The 19588-nt window shown below is 39.0% G+C and overlaps 1 protein-coding gene across 2 annotated transcripts in view; it reads right to left on the bottom strand.

The window, feature by feature from the left end:
- The window catches only part of LOC149260762 (cyclase-like protein 3), a 418966-nt gene that overhangs the window by 106249 nt on the left and 293129 nt on the right, over positions 1 to 19588 (bottom strand). For both annotated transcript variants that reach the window (XM_089421058.1, XM_089421056.1), the window contains exon 4: positions 4252 to 4349. In XM_089421058.1, the coding sequence (XP_089277184.1) occupies positions 4252 to 4349 (98 nt within the window). The remainder of the gene's footprint in view (positions 1 to 4251; positions 4350 to 19588) is intronic.

Here is a 19588-nt window from a genome sequence, read left to right as displayed (position 1 = left end):
TAGTTAGAGTTATTATGGAGCTTGTCTTCAGCCGGGAAGTAGGATGAGGAACCCACTGAACCTTTTGTCCTTGTCCAACTATCTTTGGTGATTTCTCTTTCACTCTTTCTTGGGCATTGTCTTCACCTCACCTCTGATACCATGTTAATTTTAGGCAACAATGGTATGTTCTATGCTTTAGAACAATTTTACTTCAATTTCTTTATTAGCCCAGTATCAATATTCATATTAGCAATCACATCAATATGATGTAAAATGCAGATAGAACATAAACATAAACAATAGAAGACAAGCCAAGACAAGAGGACACAAGATGTGGTACCAACCAGGGATAAACCCCAATGTGGGGAAACCCTTGATCAAATCTTCTTTTAGTCTTCAACAGTTTAGCAGATAGAGATAGTACAATTTACAAATCTGATCATTTATAACAGCAGCGAAAGAGCCCTAACCAGAAGAAGTCAACGTTGGTCAACAGGGCAGATTTGACTCTCAGCAAATCGGTCAACTTCAGTCAACTGCAGCCTCCAAACAAAGAGATAAAACATCCCTCAAAACAGTGAAATTCAGCTCAGTCAAAGTTTGGTCAAACAACCCACCTACAGTCAGCCCTAGCTGTAGTCAACAATCAAAATTTAGCCTCGATTTTTGTGCCAAAAAATGTGGCCTGCTCAAACAGAGATAGCCCTCACAAAAATGCAGTCAAAGGAGGTCAACGCATGCTGGTCAATGCTTGGTCAAACTATCCAGAATTTCGGTCTCCTTAAATTTCGGCCTCCTGAAATTTCGCTCTCCTGAAATTTTGGCCTCCTAAAATTTCGCTTTCCTGAAATTTTAGCCTCTTGAAATTTCGACCTCCTGAAATTTCGCTTTCCTAAAAATTTGGATGAGTGGAGAGACAAAAGCCCAGACATCCATACCCAATCAATGAGGAGAGAGAGAAAGAAGTGTGAAGATGAGTGTATCCAAATGAGGCTAAGTCGCCTTCTATTTATATGAAACGTTGAGGATGAATAGACGTGATTGTTGGGCTTCTGAGCCTACATAAGTTTGCAAGCCGACCTTGACAATTTGACCATAATCAAAATAACTTCATAACTTCACTTGTATATGTCAAAATCGGATGATCTTTAGATCAATCCTACACCTCTCGAAGAGAGGAATCCAAGAAAAATATCAACTGTCATAAATAAGATGACCCATGTGGAGTTTGGCCCTAGTTGCCAATTTTAACAGCGACCAAGGAGGAAATTTTGAAGACTCTCATCTAAAAATATAGGCCTTCTCCTCCTTAGCAAATCATTGTGAACTTGTTGAGTTATCTAATACAATGTGAATTATTTCATGAGACAAAAAGGTTTACACATGAATTCTCTTCTCTTGTTTGGTTGATCAAATTTATTTCAAAGACAATTTTTGGAACATTTGGAGAAGCACAAAGTTACTACAATGCTAAGCAAATCGATCTAAGAAGGCTTGGAAGAAGAGGTCTAAGGTTTATCTAACACTTTCTCTTAATTCATACAAGGTATTGTTGTTCTCTTTTGGTACACAATTCTCTCTCCCCTCTAGGGTAAACTACTTATCTTCTATAATAGTTGGACTCTTGGTTGGTGTATTCGTTCTTTGGGAAGCCCTCCTAGTAGGATTTTGGTTCTATTTCTTGTCTTCTTTTGACACTCGTGTCGTATCCTTGTTGTTACACCTAGCAATAAAAACCTCAAGCATTGAGATACCAAATCAAATAATGGACATAGATCCCTATCCTTGACTCTTGTGGAGAAAGGATCATATCCTTGTTCCAACGTTTACAATCAATTTCTCTATAAAATTCTTTCTCAAAATTTATTGTATTTTTGTAAATCTGTATTTAGCATTAAATATAAGTACCCTAAAATAATTATAGATTTCAAAATATCAAATTACATATTATATAAAATCCAAAAATATTTCAATGGTGAAATTATTCACTACATTGTGGTTTATATTGCATTTATTGACTATTCTATTGGACAAATCACCACAAAAATCTATTTTGGGGAAACCCTAAAGCTCTAAGGTTATACAACCCCCTTTATTTTCTCTACATTGTTGTGCTAACAATGTTTCCAAGTATTTTAAGGCCGATTACAGTTTCTAGAAACAATCTACATTAATTAGAAGTGATTGGAGGCAAATACTTGCCTTGGGATACATGAAATCGAAGATAAAATCTCTTGTATCCATTACAATCAATCTAAAAAGGTTCTCCATTGATTTTTCATTACTTTTAGATCATATATTGGCTGTCCAAATCAATTTGCAGTTCTAATCATCTTTTTGGGCCAAGTCAATTTTTAACCCTCATGGTTGTGGGCTATTTTCTAGGTAGTTGATTTGCAGATTGAATATCTCTCTAACTACTTACCCAAATTCGGAAATTTTGTGCTCACTAGAAAGGCCTTTTATAGTACGAACATTTCCAATCAAGTCCCTTGAGTTTTAAGTTTACCAAAGGCCAATTCCAGGCCTCTAAAGTGGCCTTTTGCATGTCGCCCTAGTGCAATCTTCTAAATTACAAAAGTTACAGGTCTGAACAGCAAGTTTATCTTCTTTTTACAGCCACATAAAACAGGTGTAACATCTCTAATTTATTTCCTATTGTGGTAAGAAATTTCTATACTCAATTTGTAGCACTTTCAAGATTATCTCCTTGGTTTATTGAGTATTTAATGGTCTGCAATATCGTTCTGCTGCAGTATCTTTAATCAGATCCAATTTTATTATCAAATTAACTCCTATCTCTTCCATATACTTTTACCTAGGCACTAGTCTACTCATACTTTGGTTGATTGTGTGTCTGTAGGGATACCACTCTTGGTGTTTTGTAGGAGTTAGCCTAAAGCGAGAGGAATATGCTGAAGTGACAGTGGAAGTATTCCTAATAGTGCTTACGATTTAGCAGGCTTAGTTGAACCTTGCCAACCCTGCTAGTTTGGGCAGTAACATGGTGATCCTTTAGACAATTTTATCAAACACTAAAGCTGTGGATGTCCCAATAATACTTTTGTCCAAAACTTTCAAAACCTGCCATTAGAAGTGAATTTTTGTAAAGATGAAGAGAAGAAAACGGATAGTTTCTAGAATGTAAATATTTTAAGATCCTTTTTAAGAAATGTAGGCTATTACAAGCAAATAATTAAGAATTTTGCAAAGATTAGTCACTCCCTAAAATGAATTAACAAGAAAGAATGAACTAATCAAGTGTGGACAAGGTCAAAAAGGAAGATTGATGTATAACAAGTGTATGACACTACACAAGAAGAGAATCAAACTTAGTGAGGAGCAAGCTGAACAAGGGGGGGAAGATAAGTACCAGTAACCAGATTACCCATGGAAGTCCACTTATATTTGACGATAATCAAAAGAAGCGAATGAAATTGAGAATGAGTTCAACAAGAGTCATGATACGAGTAGAAGCACTTACAAGTAAACTGATGATATCACCAAAAATTTTAGCAACCCAAATACAAATGGAGTGAGATGCTCAAGAATACAAGAGGGGGTAGACGTTAGCTCCAAATTAGTCATTATTTCAGACTATACTGTAATGTATTTTGTCTTTTAGTAGATTATATATGCAATCAATGGAATAGTTGATATTGATGTAACTACTTTATTACGTCATGAGTGAGTCATGAGGTAAGTCATGAGGTCATCCTTATGAAATCCTTGTTTGGAAGTCTTTCTTGGGTGAACAGTGATGTCCCGAACTGTCATGTACATAAGACCTATGTGTATACACAAGCCTCCCATTTTGAACTGAGTTATAGCTTATCATAATGAGTGGAACCAATATCATTGTATATCACGTCATACCACCATCTTTCTTAATCATATATGTTACATAACGTATATAGACTGCGAATTGAATAAGAGCTTACTGGAAGTCTCTGTATTCTCATGAATGTTGTGTTTGTTCTTTCTCTCCTATTTATTTAAGTCACGTGCACATTCTCTCTTTACTCTGTTTCATTTTTCCTTATATTAAACCTGCAATCTTATGTCAAATCCATGTTCAACATGAAGTTCCAAAGCTAAATTTATCATTTTATGCAATTCAGCTTCAACAAAATTAGAAGCTTTAAGTTAAAGGAAAGGAAAGATTTTTTTATGTTCAAATATAATAATATTAAAACATATGGTTGAAAATAACCTATAAAGTAAAAAACAAAGTAAATCACAAATATCATGTTTGTTGGTTCTACCTACCGACAAATTTAATGTCAGTATTATCCACAAGCCACTGTGCTCCATCTTTCATAAAGCCAACATAACTTGTATCAAACTCTCGTTTCCACATAAGACGCCTATCAAAAAGTCACAAATTCAATATACCTACATGATAATATTCCTACCTATCTAATTCTAAAACAAAATGTATTCTTCAATTTAACACAATTTATAACAATGAGATCAACCATCTCAAATCTTATGAGCCTCGTACAAGCTAAGAGTGATTCGCTATCAGAAAAATGAAACAAACAGATATTGAATGGATCCTGGAACTAAATTTGAAGTTAGTGCAGACAATATGAAAAAATGACTCTAGACACATGAAAAAATGGAACTAAAGCCCATTACGGCCAAGGATGTTACAGCTACAATTAAAATAACTAAAATGTATGCACGAACAAAAATTCAGATTCAGAATTGAGAAAAACATATATCTCATTTCACTACACAGAAGATGCCCTATATACTGTAACTTGTTTACTTCTTGGAAAGCTCTGGCATGCTTTCTTAGGCTTCCAGTTTTTTTTTAGTTGGGGCATAATATTACTGGCCCTCAACCTCTGTTGTATTGACAGCCTAACTGTTGTCCTTTTATTGATAAAGAGCCCTCTGTATTGTAGGTTGTTTATTTAGTAGAAAATTAGAAAGCACATTTACAAAAAAGGAAAGAAGAAAACAAAAATAAAAATAAAATATCTGACACAGCATACCTAGTTTACTCTCAAACCAAAATTATATACAGCAACACAGTTTTGCTAGGATGGTGCCTTCACACAAATTACAGCCTTGCCAATAGACAAGCAGCACTGACTTGTATTTGTAATCAAACTGAGTTATGTCAATGTGGTGAGATTAACTGGATCTAGTGCAATGGTCATCAGTTGTGAGTTAGTGTAACAAACTACTTACACACTCAGTTGTCATTTGCTACACCACTTCTTTGAGAGCCAATTGTATTGTTGTTGTTTACTAGCTGCACTACTTCTTTTGTTGATTAGTTGCATTATTTATTGGTCATCAATTGAATACTACTACCACCACCATATTGTCAACTAAAGCTACTTATAACAATCCACCATATAGCTGAAGCCAAAAAAATGACTTCAAATATGAAATTACTTAGCACATCAATTAAATTTTTGACCCTATGCTAGTGGTTATAGCTCATAAGTGTTGTTTCTATCAATTTAAACCATAGGTATTATAGTGAAACTTTGCTCAAGGAGATTGCCTCATTACCCACCTTGTTATTCTTCTTCCCAAAAACTCCAAATGCAAAAAAGAAAGAAAAGGTTCTGAATGGTTTTCATCTTTACAAAATAAATATTAAGACTGTTATAATGTCCTTCTCTAGTTCATTTTTGGGGGATTTTATAAGAATCCTTGGCTCATACATATCTAGAGTCTTGTTTTTCTTCTTAACCAGGGTACTCAAAATTTATCTTCTGTTCCTACTTGCATTGTCTTTCACAATCTATAAGCATTCTTTGGAATGATGAAATGTTAAACATGTCTATAAATGCAAGATACCCGTAGGTATGACTCTTCCATCATTGAGATGTAGGAGAAACTACTTTTGTTATGCTCATAGTAATGAGGGTTCCTGCTACCCACCCAAGTGGGTCAACCCTAGGAGAAATAAAATTCTCCTACTTTTTCAGCTTGCAAGCCAGCAGCCCTGTCATGATCCACAGATAGCTAGCCTTAAAGGACTTCCATCCATGATCTGGTCAGTGTTTTATTTCATCTAGCTTACTCATCACATGAACATGGGTCATTTATTATAAGGTACACTAACCATTTTTGTAATCAAGTGCTTTCATTTAATGTTCAAGGCCATTCTAGTATGAATCACAGATTAATGGGATGATAGACCATTTTTTGTTGTATTCTTGTCCCCTTGTGTTAATTTGGCAGCTTAGTGACAAATTCCAACCATGGGACAAGATTCCTCTTTTCGAGAGGACCGATTTTGAGTATTGAAGCGCTCAATTTGGATAAGGGAAAGTGCATTTTTGAATTAAAACCCACGTGCATATTTGATCATGTCGGCCCTAAAGCAAATTGGTCACCCTTGGAACACTATAAATACAAGTGACCTCAACCTCATTTGGACATCATCATTATGATCATTCTTCATCTTTCTTTGGTTTGTTTGGCTCACATAGGTCTAAGATGGTTTGTGGGAAGTTCGCTCGCACAGGTCCAAGATTGCAGGGTCTAAAGCTTGCACGTGTGTTAGGGTTTTGGTTTCTAACTTCGGGCATGACATAGGCAATTTTCAGTCACAACCACAGACATGCAGGCCTATGCATGTGGTTGAAGGGTTTCCGCCGCACGCATAACACTCTCTCCGTGTGGTTGGGACATAGGGATTGTATTTTATAGTTGACTGAAGTTTTCTTCGATTGACCGCAGTGTTCGATAGTTGACCGTAAACAGTGACAGTTGACCACAGGCATCTGAAGCAGGGTTTTGGTTATTAGCTTTGTTGAGTTCATCTTATGGATGTTGATTAGTTGATTTTGTTGGATAGGTTTATGATTATTAAAATTGGCAAATAGGGCCAAACTCCATGTGGGTTAGCTTATTTATGACAACTGATATTTTTATTGGATCCCTCTCATCGAGAGGTGTAGGATTGATCTAAAGATCATCTGATTCCGATAAGTATTTATGAAGTTATGAATTTATTTATGTTATGGACAAATTGTTAAGTCGGCCAACATCTTATGTAGGCTCAGAAGCCCAACCGTCATATCTATTCAACCTCTACGTTTTAGTATAAATAGAAGAGGACTTCAAGTCATTTCTATACGCACTTGGATCGCTTCCTCTCTCTACTTGTCTTTGAGTTTTAGGAGGAGGAGAGATCCCAAGGAAAAGCCGGAAAAGCTGGAACTGTCGAAATAGCTGGAAAGGCCGAAAAAGCTGGAACTGCTGAAAAAGTGGGAAAAGTCGGAACTACCGGAAAAGTCGGAAAAGCCGGAATTGCCGGAAAAGCCGAAAAAGCCAGAACTGCAAGAAAATCCGGAAACGCCGGAAATACCGGTAAAGCCGGAAAAGCCGGAACTGTCGAAAACGCCGGAACTACCGGAAAAGCCGGAACTACTGGGAACTACTGAAACAGCCAGAGCATCTGTCTCCGAAGGAAGGCAACATGATGTATGAGATCATGGGCAGCATGATGTATGAGAGCATGGGCAGCGTAATGATGCATGATGATATGAGTATGGGCAGCATGATGTATGAGATCATGGGCAGCATAATAAGCAGCATGACGATATGAGCATGGGCAGCTTGATGATGAATAAGACCATGGAAGATGCAACATGATGAGCAACATGAAGATGAGAGCAGCTCAGCCATCAAGGTTCAACACATGTGACAGTACCGCAAGGTGTCTCACGGTAATGTGCAACAAATAGACGAGATGTAGCACTATGATAGGTGAATGAGTCACCTTCGAGAATCAATTGAAGCAATATGTCTTCAACTGATCTCATGCCGATATCAAAAGTCAAAGTGATTGACTTCTATTGTAAATGTACTATCTCTCTCACTTTCTCTGCTGAACTTTGAAGAACATAAAAGAAGAATTGATCAAGGGTTTCCCCACATTGTGCGGTTTGTCCCTCGCTAGCGCCACATCTTGTGTCCTCTTGTCTTGGCTTGTCTTCTGCGATTTATATTTATGTTCTATCTACAGTTTACTTTAATGCTAATGTGATTGCTAATCTGGAAAAGATAATAAGCTAACTGTGAAAATTGAAATAAATTGCTCTAGCATAGAACATACCTAAAATTAACATGGTATCAGAGCTGAGGTGAAGACAATGCCCAAGCAAGAGTGAAAGAGCAATCACCGACAACAATTGGGACAAGACAAAAGGATCAATGGGTTCAAATTCACCGAGGGTGAAGTGAAAGCAGAGAATATTATCAGAATGGCGCAACAGAAGTTTTTGATGGCCTACTTAAAGATCACTTCATTGGGAAGTTCAGATCTAAGGGTGTAGGGAATGTTACCTCTCATTTGAATGAAGGTAACTCAATTCATTTACAGAATCTATTTTATGTACCTGATCACAAGAGGAACCTGGTGTCCATTTCAACAATGGAAGTCAAAGGTTACAGGGTGGCACTCATCGATGGAAAGGTACGTGTTTGAAAATAGATTTTTCAAAGATGTTTTTGAGTTCAGGGTTGTATCAAGTTGCAGGAAGTCCACTGGGGACCATGTCCATTGACACAACAGCGGAGATCTGTGAGTCAAATGGTGATAGGGATGCCTGAATTCAAAAAGAGCATGAAGGTACATGTCTAAGATTTACCGAAGGAAAATCTTACAAGGGGACCATTCCCCTCATGTAGCAGGTCCACAGCTTTGGAACAACCCGTGGAGTTTGAGATTCATGAACGAGAATCTGATGTATACAGGTGGAAGAAAGCCCTTTATGGCTTGAATCAAAACACCCCGAGCATAGTATGAGAGGATTGATAGTTGTTTGATGAAGCTGAGATTCACTAGGAGTGAAACCGATCCAAACCATTACCCGAAGGTTGTGGATGATAGACCTCTCATACTGGCACCTCATAAGGATGACCTATTTTTCACAGGTGCAGACCCTCTCATTTGCAGAAGTAAGAGGGAGTTGGATTTCGAATGTGGAATGATAAACTGCAAGCCTATGACTACCTCAAGGATATTAACTTTCAGAAGTTATATGGTAGTGATGTCGGACCAGATTTGGGAAATGCCTCTGAGTTTCATAAACTCAATCATGTTGATGTTCTTAGTGAACTTCCGTCCGGACATATGTTTTGCAGTTAGCATGGTGAGCTCATATTTGGTTGAGCCTCACTGGATTGGTGCCAAGAATCCTCTGAGATATCTTCGGGGCACAATCTCTCAGGGATTGAGATACACTGCCGGAAATATGAAAACTACATGATTATTCAAATTCTGACTGGGCAGGCAGTGTAGAGGATCACTAGAGCACTTCTCAGTGCTGGTTCTCTTTGGATTCTGCTTCTATATCATGGATGAGCAGGAAGAAAAAATCAGTTGTTATAAGTATCGTCGAGACCAGATACATAACTACGAGTATGACCTCGTATGAAGTTGCCTGGTTGTGGAAACTCTTCAGTGAGTACACATGATGAATACCATTGTGATTCTCTGTGACAACCAGAGGTGGGATTCGATTATTGAGGAATTCCGTATTCAATGATTGCTTCAACAGATACACATCAGATAATGTGTTATCTGGGATATGGTAAGTCGATGAGCAAGGAGGCTCCATCGCACTTAGATGATGTACAGGTCAGAGCCTCGGGGAAAGATCAAATTTGTGATTTTCCCAAACGACTTGGAGTCGTCGAGAGACCCTTGTAAAAGGGTCCTGCATGTTGCATACATTGAGCTCTGGGAGCTCTGGGGGCTTGCGGTTCTTACTGGAGCAACTTATGACCACAGGGTGACTCACCCTCCCCTGGTGGTGTGCACTGTGAACAAGATGATTCGCACTCTTGTGGAACAAGATGATTCGCTCTCTTGTGGGACAAGATAATTCAGTCTCCTATGTAGCAGGATGATTAGTTCTCCTGTGAGGTCTGGATGATTAGTTCTCCTGTGAGGTCTGGATGATGTGTTCTCCATGACAATTGTGTAGCAGGATGATTAGTTCTCCTGTGAGGTCTGGATGATGTGTTCTCCATGATGACTATGTAGCAGGATGATTAGTTCTCCTGTGAAGTCTGGATCATAGTTGCAGGAAGCGTCCCCCCCCCCCCCCGCTTCTAAGGCCCGAAGCGCGTCCCGTGCAGATGCGTCCAGGAAGCGTCCCTAGAAGCGTGCTTCCAAAATTCGGAAGCACGCATCCGCCTGTTTTGGACGCTTTCGCCTATTTTGGACGCTTCCTGGATGCTTCTTGGATGCTTCTGCCTATTTTGGACGCTTCCACCTGTTTGGGATGTTTGTTTCGAGTATAAATGCAAAAAATATAAATATATATATAGCAGACACTTCGCTTCGTAGATTTTTGGAAAATGACTCCTCCGCATCCCCGCTTCCAAAAAACGTCCCCGCTTCGTGCAACATTGGTCTGGATGATGTGTTCTCCATGACGATTATGTAGCAGGATGATTAGCTCTCCTTTGAGGCCTAGATGATGTGTTCTCCATGGCAATTGTGTAGCAGGATGATTAGTTCTCCTGTGAGGATAGGATTGATTAAGTTCTCCTGTCGAGGCATCCTACCCATGCAGTCTGGGATTCATGGGAACTACCTCTCATCTGATCAATGAGCAGGGAAATGGGGATAGGGACCATAGTATTACCGATGGGCACATCGTTGTATATACCGTACTCCCTATGCTAGGATGACCTTCATTGATCTGGGATCAATGATACTAGTCTAGGACCAGTGGTAGGAGTTGTAACTACTATGATGCTGACTTCGGGTCGGTTGAGACTGGTTTGGGACCAGTGGTACATACTCTGAGACCGACCTAAGGTCAGCGGAGGACTGGTCTAGGACCAGTGGTAGGAGTTGTACCTACTATGACGTTGACTTAGGGTCGGTTGAGACTGGTCTGGGACTAGTGGTACATACTCTAAGACTGACTTAGGGTCAGTGGAGGATTGGTCTGGGACCAGTGGTAGGAGTTGTACCTACTATGACGCTAACTTCGGGTCAATTGAGACTGGTTTGGGACCAGTGGTACATACTCTGAGACTGACTTAGGGTCAGTGGAAGACTGGTCTGGGACCAGTGAGAGTGGTACATGCTATGACGCTGACTTCGGGTCAGTTGAGACTGGTCTGGGACCAGTGGTACACTCTCTGAGACTGATGATACTGGTCTGGGACCAATAGTAGGAGTGGTACCCACTATGACGCTGACTTTGGGTCAGTTGAGAATGGTCTGGGACCAGCGGTACGCACTCTGAGACTAACTTCGGGTCAGTAGAAAATGGTATGAGACATTCTCGATCAATTCTTCTTCTTCATGGTTCAATAGAGCTAAGTTGAGCACAGCAGAGCTAGCAGAGCAGAGCAAAGCCAACAGAGCTAGCAAAGCTGAGCAGAGATGGGCAGAGATGGGCAAAGCTGAGCAGATCAGTGCAGGGCACTGATGGCAGATATAGTACAGTTGGACATATGGATCAGCGGATGGAGTTCTCCCTAGTTGAGAGGGAGTGTTAAAATTGGCAACTAGGCCAAACTCCATGTGGGTCAGCTTATTTATGACAGCTGATATTTTTATTGGATCCCTCTCATCGAGAGGTGTTGGATTGATCTAAAGATCACCCGATTCCAATAAGTATTTATGAAGTTATGAATTTATTTATGTTATGGACAAATTGTTAAGTCGGCCAGCATCTTATGTATGCTCAGAAGCCCAACCATCATGTCTATTCAACCTCTACATTTTAGTATAAATAGAAGAGGACTTCAAGTCATTTCTTTACACACTTAGATCTCTTCCTCTCTCTACTTGTCTTTGGGTTTTAGTAGGAGGAGAGATCCTAAAGAAAAGTCGGAACTACCAGAAAAGCCAGAAAAGCTAGAACTGCCAAAAAAGCCGGAACTGTCGGAAAAGCCAAAACTGCCAGAAAAGCCAAAAAGGTCGGAACTGCGGGAAAATCCGGAAACGTCAAAAACGCCGAAAATATCGGTAAAGCCAGAAAATCTGTAAAAGCCAAAACTGTCAGAACTGTCGGAAAACCCTGAACTACCGGGAACTGTTGAAACAGCCGAAGCATCTGCCTCTGAAGGAAGGCAGCATGATGTATGAGATCATAGGTAGCATAATAAGCAGCATGATGATATGAGCATGGGCAGCTTGATGATGAATAAGACCATGGAAGATGCAACATGATGAGCAACATGAAGATGAGAGCAGCTCAGTCATCAAGGTTCAACACATGTGACAGTACCGCAAGGTGTCACACAGCAATGTGCAACAAGTAGACGAGATGCAGCACTATGATAGGTGAATGAGTCACCTTAGAGAATCAGTTGAAACAATATGTCTTCAACTGATCTCATGCCGATATCAAAAGTCAAAGTGATTGACTTCTATTGTAAATGTACTATCTCTCTTACTTTCTCCGCTGAACTTTGAAGAACATAAAAGAAGAATTGATCAAGGGTTTCCCCACATTGTGGGGTTTGTCCCTGACTAGCGCCACATCTTGTGTCCTCTTGTCTTGGCTTGTCTTCTGCGATTTATATTTATGTTCTATCTGCAGTTTACTTTAATGCTAATGTGATTGCTAATCTAGAAAAGATAATGAGCTAACTGTGAAAATTGAAATAAATTGCTCTAGCATAAAACATACCTAAAATTAACAATGATTGAAGATATGGATCATTGTAATCTTTTTTGTTGAATCATTCAATGACAATCTAATAAGAAGAAGAATTTGAAAGGGTTTTCCCCGTAGTGGGTTTTTCCCTGGTCTCCAACCAATCTTGGTGTCTCTATGTGTGAATGTTTTTCTTCTACTATTCCTTTATGTCCCACTGCATTAATGATGATATTGTTCCTTCTATATAGTTGCATATGTCGTTGAATAATGATGTAAATATGAATAATGTTATGATGTTGTGTGGTGAATTTAATATGGAAATAATCAAATGCAATTATCAAACCAAATAACAAGATAGCCCTAAGAAAAATTAACATGGTTTCATAGTTGAGCTGAAGAAAAGTCATTGAAGATCACCCCTATGAAGACACCATTAATGGAAAAGAGAGAAGATGGTGGAGACCTAAAAGAATGTTGGGATTTGAAGGAAACCCTAGGCAATTTGGTTATCAGGGTTTGATGGATATTATGAGATTAGGGTTTGGGAGAAGCCCTAGTTTATGGCAAAGATTTGAGATATGTCATCTAGAAACCCTAGCATGATCAATGTGAAGATGTTCAAGCACTTGTGACGGATTTGATGTAATCCTAGATGGGATAGTCTCAATTAGGCCTTGTTTATTAATGAAGTTGATGAATATATTGAAGGCAACAATGTTATATGGATGATGGATAGTCGTGACTCTTGAAGGTTGGTTCAAGAGGGAGATGATCACCTCTTGCTGAAGATGAGTACTTTCTCGATTTATGTTACTCCTTTATGTCATAACTTTTTTTTAGATCATTGATTACACTTCCTGCATGTATATTTGAGTACTTGGATACTTCTAACCTTCTGATGAGATGTGATAAGTAGATCCTTCTTGAGGATCATCTGATGGTGCAGAAACAGATGGCTAGTGCAGGAAGAAAACAGCTATAGTTTCCCATGACAAGTGAGTGATACAAAGTGCAAAGATATCTGAATGTTGTAAGGTGTATATAGTATAGTGTTTCAGCTGCAATATTGGATGGCAAGGTAAGCTCTAAAGTATGATGAGAATATCACCTTCACAAATGGTTCATGCATGCATATGAAAGTAAGTTTGATTCATGAGATGGTGCACTTGGTATTGGACAAGTATCTTACATTCTATTTAAGTCATGGTAAAGCTACTTAGAAACATTGATTTTTGATATATTGGTATACTTGATATTTGGCAAATCATCTTACATTTTAGATCTGATGGATTTCTAGATCTTATGAAGCAAGCTAGATACATTGTTTTTGATATGGTAACTTGATACTATTGTTAATGCTTGTGATAAGCATGATAACCATGACGATAGAAGTGTAATAATAAGATTGATATTCAAGCTCTTCTTGTTGACCTTGTTTAGATTTTGAAGCTTAGTGAATTGGACAATGTGATAAATCCAGATGCCCTATCTTGATGATTGGATAATATAATAAAGAAGTGATGTAGTGATTATGATCTTTGAAGTATGATGATACACCTGTTAGTTGACCTAATCATATGACTCTAACCCTTGATGAAAGTTTGATGTCATGTTCATATGTGAGGATGAAGTAACTGAGGCTAACATGTTATTGTTGAGAATTCAATAGGGCAATGAATATGTTATTTCTCTTTAACTTGATAATTGTTTGTGTTACCTTTTTCCTTATTATTATAATGTGAGATACATCAAACAACAAAAGAAACAATAAGAACAATGACACAGTATATAGGCTGCAAGCCAGGGCCAAAACCCCTCCTCTTAGGGGAAAGTCCTTAAATATATTCTCTTCTTATAGATCCTTCAATTGACAAATACCAAGACCTTGTGACTCAGACAAATACCCTCCAAGATCAAGATCAACCACTAACTCGGCCTCTTGCTGCAAGAACTTCTACCTCCTACTGCAGATCCGAAATTTTGTCTCCCCAACAACTGCCACAACTGTTGCTGCCACACTAGAAAAGTTCGATCTTCTTCTTAAAGCCTTCCTCTTCTGTTTGCTTGCCTTTCCTTGAGACTTAGGGTTAGAGAGACACCATAAGTAACCTTCGCTTGACTTCTTTCCTCTCTTCATTCCAAGATCAAACCAAAGATAACCCTTGCACAGAAACCCTAGCTTCAACATGCACGTGGGAGAGAGAACTAGCCTAAACACTTCGACTTCCTTCGACCTCTCCTTCGTCCTTCTTCTACGACCTCTTCTTTGTCCTCTTCTTCGCATAGAATAAGAGATGAGTGAGTGATCCTTTGGAGGACAATTTACTCTCTTTATATAGGCCTCTTAAAGGGGTAGACGTGGCTCTTCACTTAGGCCGACTTGACAACTTCTAGGCCGATTTGATCTTGGAGGGCATTTCGACAATTTAAAGAAAAAAATATTTTTTCTTTACAAGATACAATGTGCCCATAGGGTCTTCAATATATGACAATGACTCTTAGACCTAGGACAAACCCTAGAAGCACTCAATGGGTGCTTGACCTATAAAATAAAAGAACTTGAACATGAAACACATGCTCCAATAATAATAATATCTTTTCATCTTATAATTTACAAGAATACATTTCATACTTATGAATGTTGGAATTTCTAAGTCTAACTGTTAGAAACCCTTCATGTACTTTACTGATTTATTCCTACCTACTTGTTATGTTAATTAACAAGTTATTTACCATGTAAATATTGGAAATAAATACAAGTAGATGCTCAACACATTACAGATCATCAACTGAAAGAAACAAAAAAAGGACACAAGTGACACCATTATTTTTGGACCAATGTCCCCGAAAAAAACCCAATGCAGGAAAACCGGTGTAGCTATCTAAGGGTTTTATTATTATGGAGTGTTTGAATACAATCTGGGTGCTAGAACCAGCTCACCCAACAGAGAATAATCTCAGCAGTAGTACCTCTCTACTTGGAAGCAGATATTCCTACTGAAACCCAGGATGAACACTCCGACAACTCCCAGTTCCAATCTAGCCCACAAAACCCCCAATGTCTGCCTCTAGGGACTGTGTCAGCGCTTCCTGGCCCTACATTAGCCCAGCGTCAGCCTAATAACCCTGCGTCAACCTTTGGAGGCACTGCGTCAACCTCTAGAGCCTCTGTGTCACCCACGCTGGCTCTCTAAGGCAAAGCGCAGCTCCTGGCTGCCTCTGGGTGGGCCCTAGCTAGCTCTGCATGACCTCTCGCTGGCTCTGCATCCCTCTCTCTTGGCTTCTGCGCTGATCCTCCCAGTACTGTCTCTCTACCTCTTTGCTTGTGTATTCACTGCCCCTCGCTGTTGATCACTGATTCTATCTCTCTTAGCAAACCCCGCTCTAGAGAATAAAACGACTAATCACTCTGGTGTGTTCTCCAAGTGACCCTCAAACCTCCTCTTATACTTTTCTCGTTGACAGATCAACGGCCGAGATTAAGTCCCTAATCAATGGCTAAGATTAGATCTAGCTTGATCCATGACTTTTGGAGCATTCTAACAGAGTTTTATATTAATTCACATTAATATTTTAATTTCCCTAAGTTTAAACTTAGGGACTCTATTAAAAATATTAATTATTTTAATATCTCCCAAACTATTTAGAATCAGCCCAAACCCTTTATGGGTATTGGATATCTCATGTGCCTTAGCTTCTCCACCAATTTTCGTGGCTAGAGCACATCCGATGCTACCCCAAATCAACAATGAAGACCAAACCTAGTTACACAATTTTCAACACTCCCTCTTAACTAGGGAGGTTTTCATAAGAGGTATATGGTCATTCTCAATCTGAAGAGATCTCATAAAAAGAGTCGGATTTGTAATCCATCTTAGCATCATATTAACCAACATTGTCACATAGCAAGGCCTTGACAAACAACTCTATCTCTCCACAAAATCAGAGCACAATGATGACGAGAGCAATGATTTATCGACACCATCATCACTGTCTCCCAAGGTACATATTCCACTCGGGTGTTCACCAAGTATGACCTTCTTTGGACTATTCTTATCTTGGATAGCTAGTCCTCAAAGAATATCGGTCCATGACTACTCTTGTCTTGAATGCCCTACCACATCCTCAAAGAGTATTGAATGCCAGATGGTTACTCGATCCTCCATTCTTTCTTCCCAGTGAAGACAAGAATTTAGTGTCTATCTCTCCCTCTCAATTAGGGAGGATACATCCACTAAACCAAGCTTGTCTCTCAAGTAAACAAGCTTCTTGTTCGGAAGTGACTTTGTCAATATGTCAACTACCTACTCTTCAGTGGAGATATATTGTAGTTGCAGCACGCCATTTTGTACTAGCTCTCGAATATAGTGTACTTGTTGTTTATATGCTTTGTCTTTCCATGAAACATTGGATTTTCAAACAAACTTATACAACCAGTGTTATCACAAAGTATCACTGTAAGGTTCATTGGTCCTTCAAACAAGTTGGATAGCAGCTTCCTCAACCATACGACTTCTCTACTCACTTCACACTTTGCAACATTTTCAACCTCAGCACTACTCAAAGCAATTGTGTCTTGCTTTATGCTCATCCATGAGAACATGGAGGATCCCAAACTGAAACTTCTTCCTATAGTGCTTCTTCCATCTTGCACACTGCCTCCCCAATCAGAATCTGTATATCCAGTCAGTTGGACATCATTCCTTCTATCATACTTCAGACAGTAGTGGATGGTTCCTCGCAAATATCTCAGAATATGTTTTGTTTCTATCCAATGATCATGCTTAGTCTCCACTTGGAATTGGCTAAGAACATTTACTACAAAGCATATGCCGGTCGAGTATTCACCAAGTACATCAACGAGCCAATAAGTTGTCTATACTTGGAAGGATCCACAGGGCTTGATTCGGAACTCAGTCTCTTCAAGTTTGTGATTATCGAAGTCGTCATAGGTTTGCAGTCCATCATGTCAAATCTCTTTAGCATCTTGATCACATACTTTCCTTGACCCAAATAAACTTCATCAGGTCCTTGTTAGACTTCTAGTCCCAAATAGTAATGCATCAGCCCAAGATCTTTCCTCTCAAATTTTGCTGCTAGTTGCTTCTTACATTCTTCAATTTGACCTTCTACGTCTGTCAAGAGAAGATCATCTGCATACAGAAGAATGATTACAGGTTCTCCATCTACAACCTTGATATAAAGGTTCAGATCAGCAAAACTTTTTGTGAAGCCTACTCTTTGCAGGTATGCATCTATTCTAGCATACCATGCCCTTGGTGCTTTCTTGAGGCCATATAATTCTTTCTTCAATCTGCAAACACATACCTTCCTATCTTTAAATTTGAATCCCAAGGATTGTTTTATATAGACCTCTTCATCTATTGTGCCATTTAGAAAAGCAGTCTTGACATCCATTTGGTGGATGTTCCATCCCATCAATGCTACCAAAGAGGCTAATGAATGAATCGTTGTATATCTTGTTGTTGGAGCAAACATCTCTTCGTAGTCGATCCCTTCTAGTTGAGAGACGCCCCCAGCCACAAATCTTGCTTTATAATTATCTATACTTCCATCTGCCGCATGTTTGATCTTGGGGATCCACTTGGAAGTTACCACAGATTTGTCTTCAGGCCTAGGTACGATCTCCACACTCCATCTTTCATTATAGATTGATACTCTTCATTCATGGCATCTTTCTATTCTTGATTATTTACAGCCTCTTCAAAAGTGGATGGTTCTGCTTCTATTAGTTTTGTCATGTATGTAGCATACCCAGAATATCTCTTGGGTTTCTTGCTTTCTCTAAATGATCCTTTCATTGCCCCATGACCTTTTGCATCAAGTAGTGTAGATTTCAACCAATTAGGTCTTTTACTTGTTTCATGGATGACCACAAGTTGAACAGGCCCACTAGGACCTTCTTCTTCATGGTGTGATTCTTCTTATCCCTTGTCAACTTCTTCCTCAAATACCGGAAGTTCTTCATCATCAGAGTCTATGGAAAGTTCCTCTGATTTCTTGAAAGCTATGCCTTCATCAAATATTACATCACGACTAACTTCAATGTGATGACCTTCTTTCATGTAGATCCTGTAGGCTTTCGATGAGTTCTTGTACCCAACAAATGTTCCCTTCATGCCTAAAGGATCTAGCCTCTTCCTTTTTTCCTTTGGTATATGGATATATACACGACACCCAAAAATCCAAAGATGATCTACAGATGGCTTCTTTCCAGTGAACACTTCCTCCAGAGTTTTGTTGTCTAGGGATTTGTGGGAACTTCGACTCTAAACATAAACAGTTGTCTTTGTGGTTGCCCCCCGCAAAAACTTAGGTAGATCCTAATCGTGTAACATTGCTTTTACACTTTTTTCAATGGATTTATTCTTTTGCTCTGCAACTCCATTTTGCTCGAGATTATATAGGACTATCAGCTCCCTCTTAATCCCAGACTCCTTATAGAATGCTAAAATCTCTTTGGATGTATATTCTCCTCCATTATCAGATCTTAGAATCTTGATTATTCTTTTTGTAAAGTTCTCTACTTCAACTTCGAATTCTTGAAATTTTGTAAATACTTCGTTCTTGGCTTTCATTAAGTAAACCCAGGTCTTTCTTGAATGGTCATCTATAAATGTGACATAATATAGATGACCTCCAAGTGACTTAGGAGTCATAGGCACACATACATCGGAGTGAATGAGATCCAGGATTTATTTTGGCCGTGAAGCATTGGTTCCAAATGGTCTCTTGGTATTCTTACCCAATGCACATCCCTTACATACTCCTTCATGATCTTCCTTCAGATCTGGAATTCCATCTACTATGGAACTTAGAGTTGGAACGATCGTTAAATGTAGATGACCAAATCTTTTATGCCAGACTTCACACGAGCTAATTTCAATGTGAACTGGGGCGTGGGCCACAGGAGATATCGGTCTGTAGAGTCTTCCTTCTCGAATTCCAATGGCTTTAGCTTGTTCTATACTTGA

This window comes from Pinus tabuliformis, chromosome 6, assembly GCF_031772625.1.
Source record: "Pinus tabuliformis cultivar Carrire ecotype Pingquan chromosome 6, CPIR1, whole genome shotgun sequence".
In the NCBI taxonomy this organism is placed as follows: Eukaryota; Viridiplantae; Streptophyta; class Pinopsida; order Pinales; family Pinaceae; genus Pinus; species Pinus tabuliformis.
The sequence above is the reverse complement of the archived record's forward strand: the minus strand, read 5'-3'. Positions and strand labels throughout refer to the sequence as shown.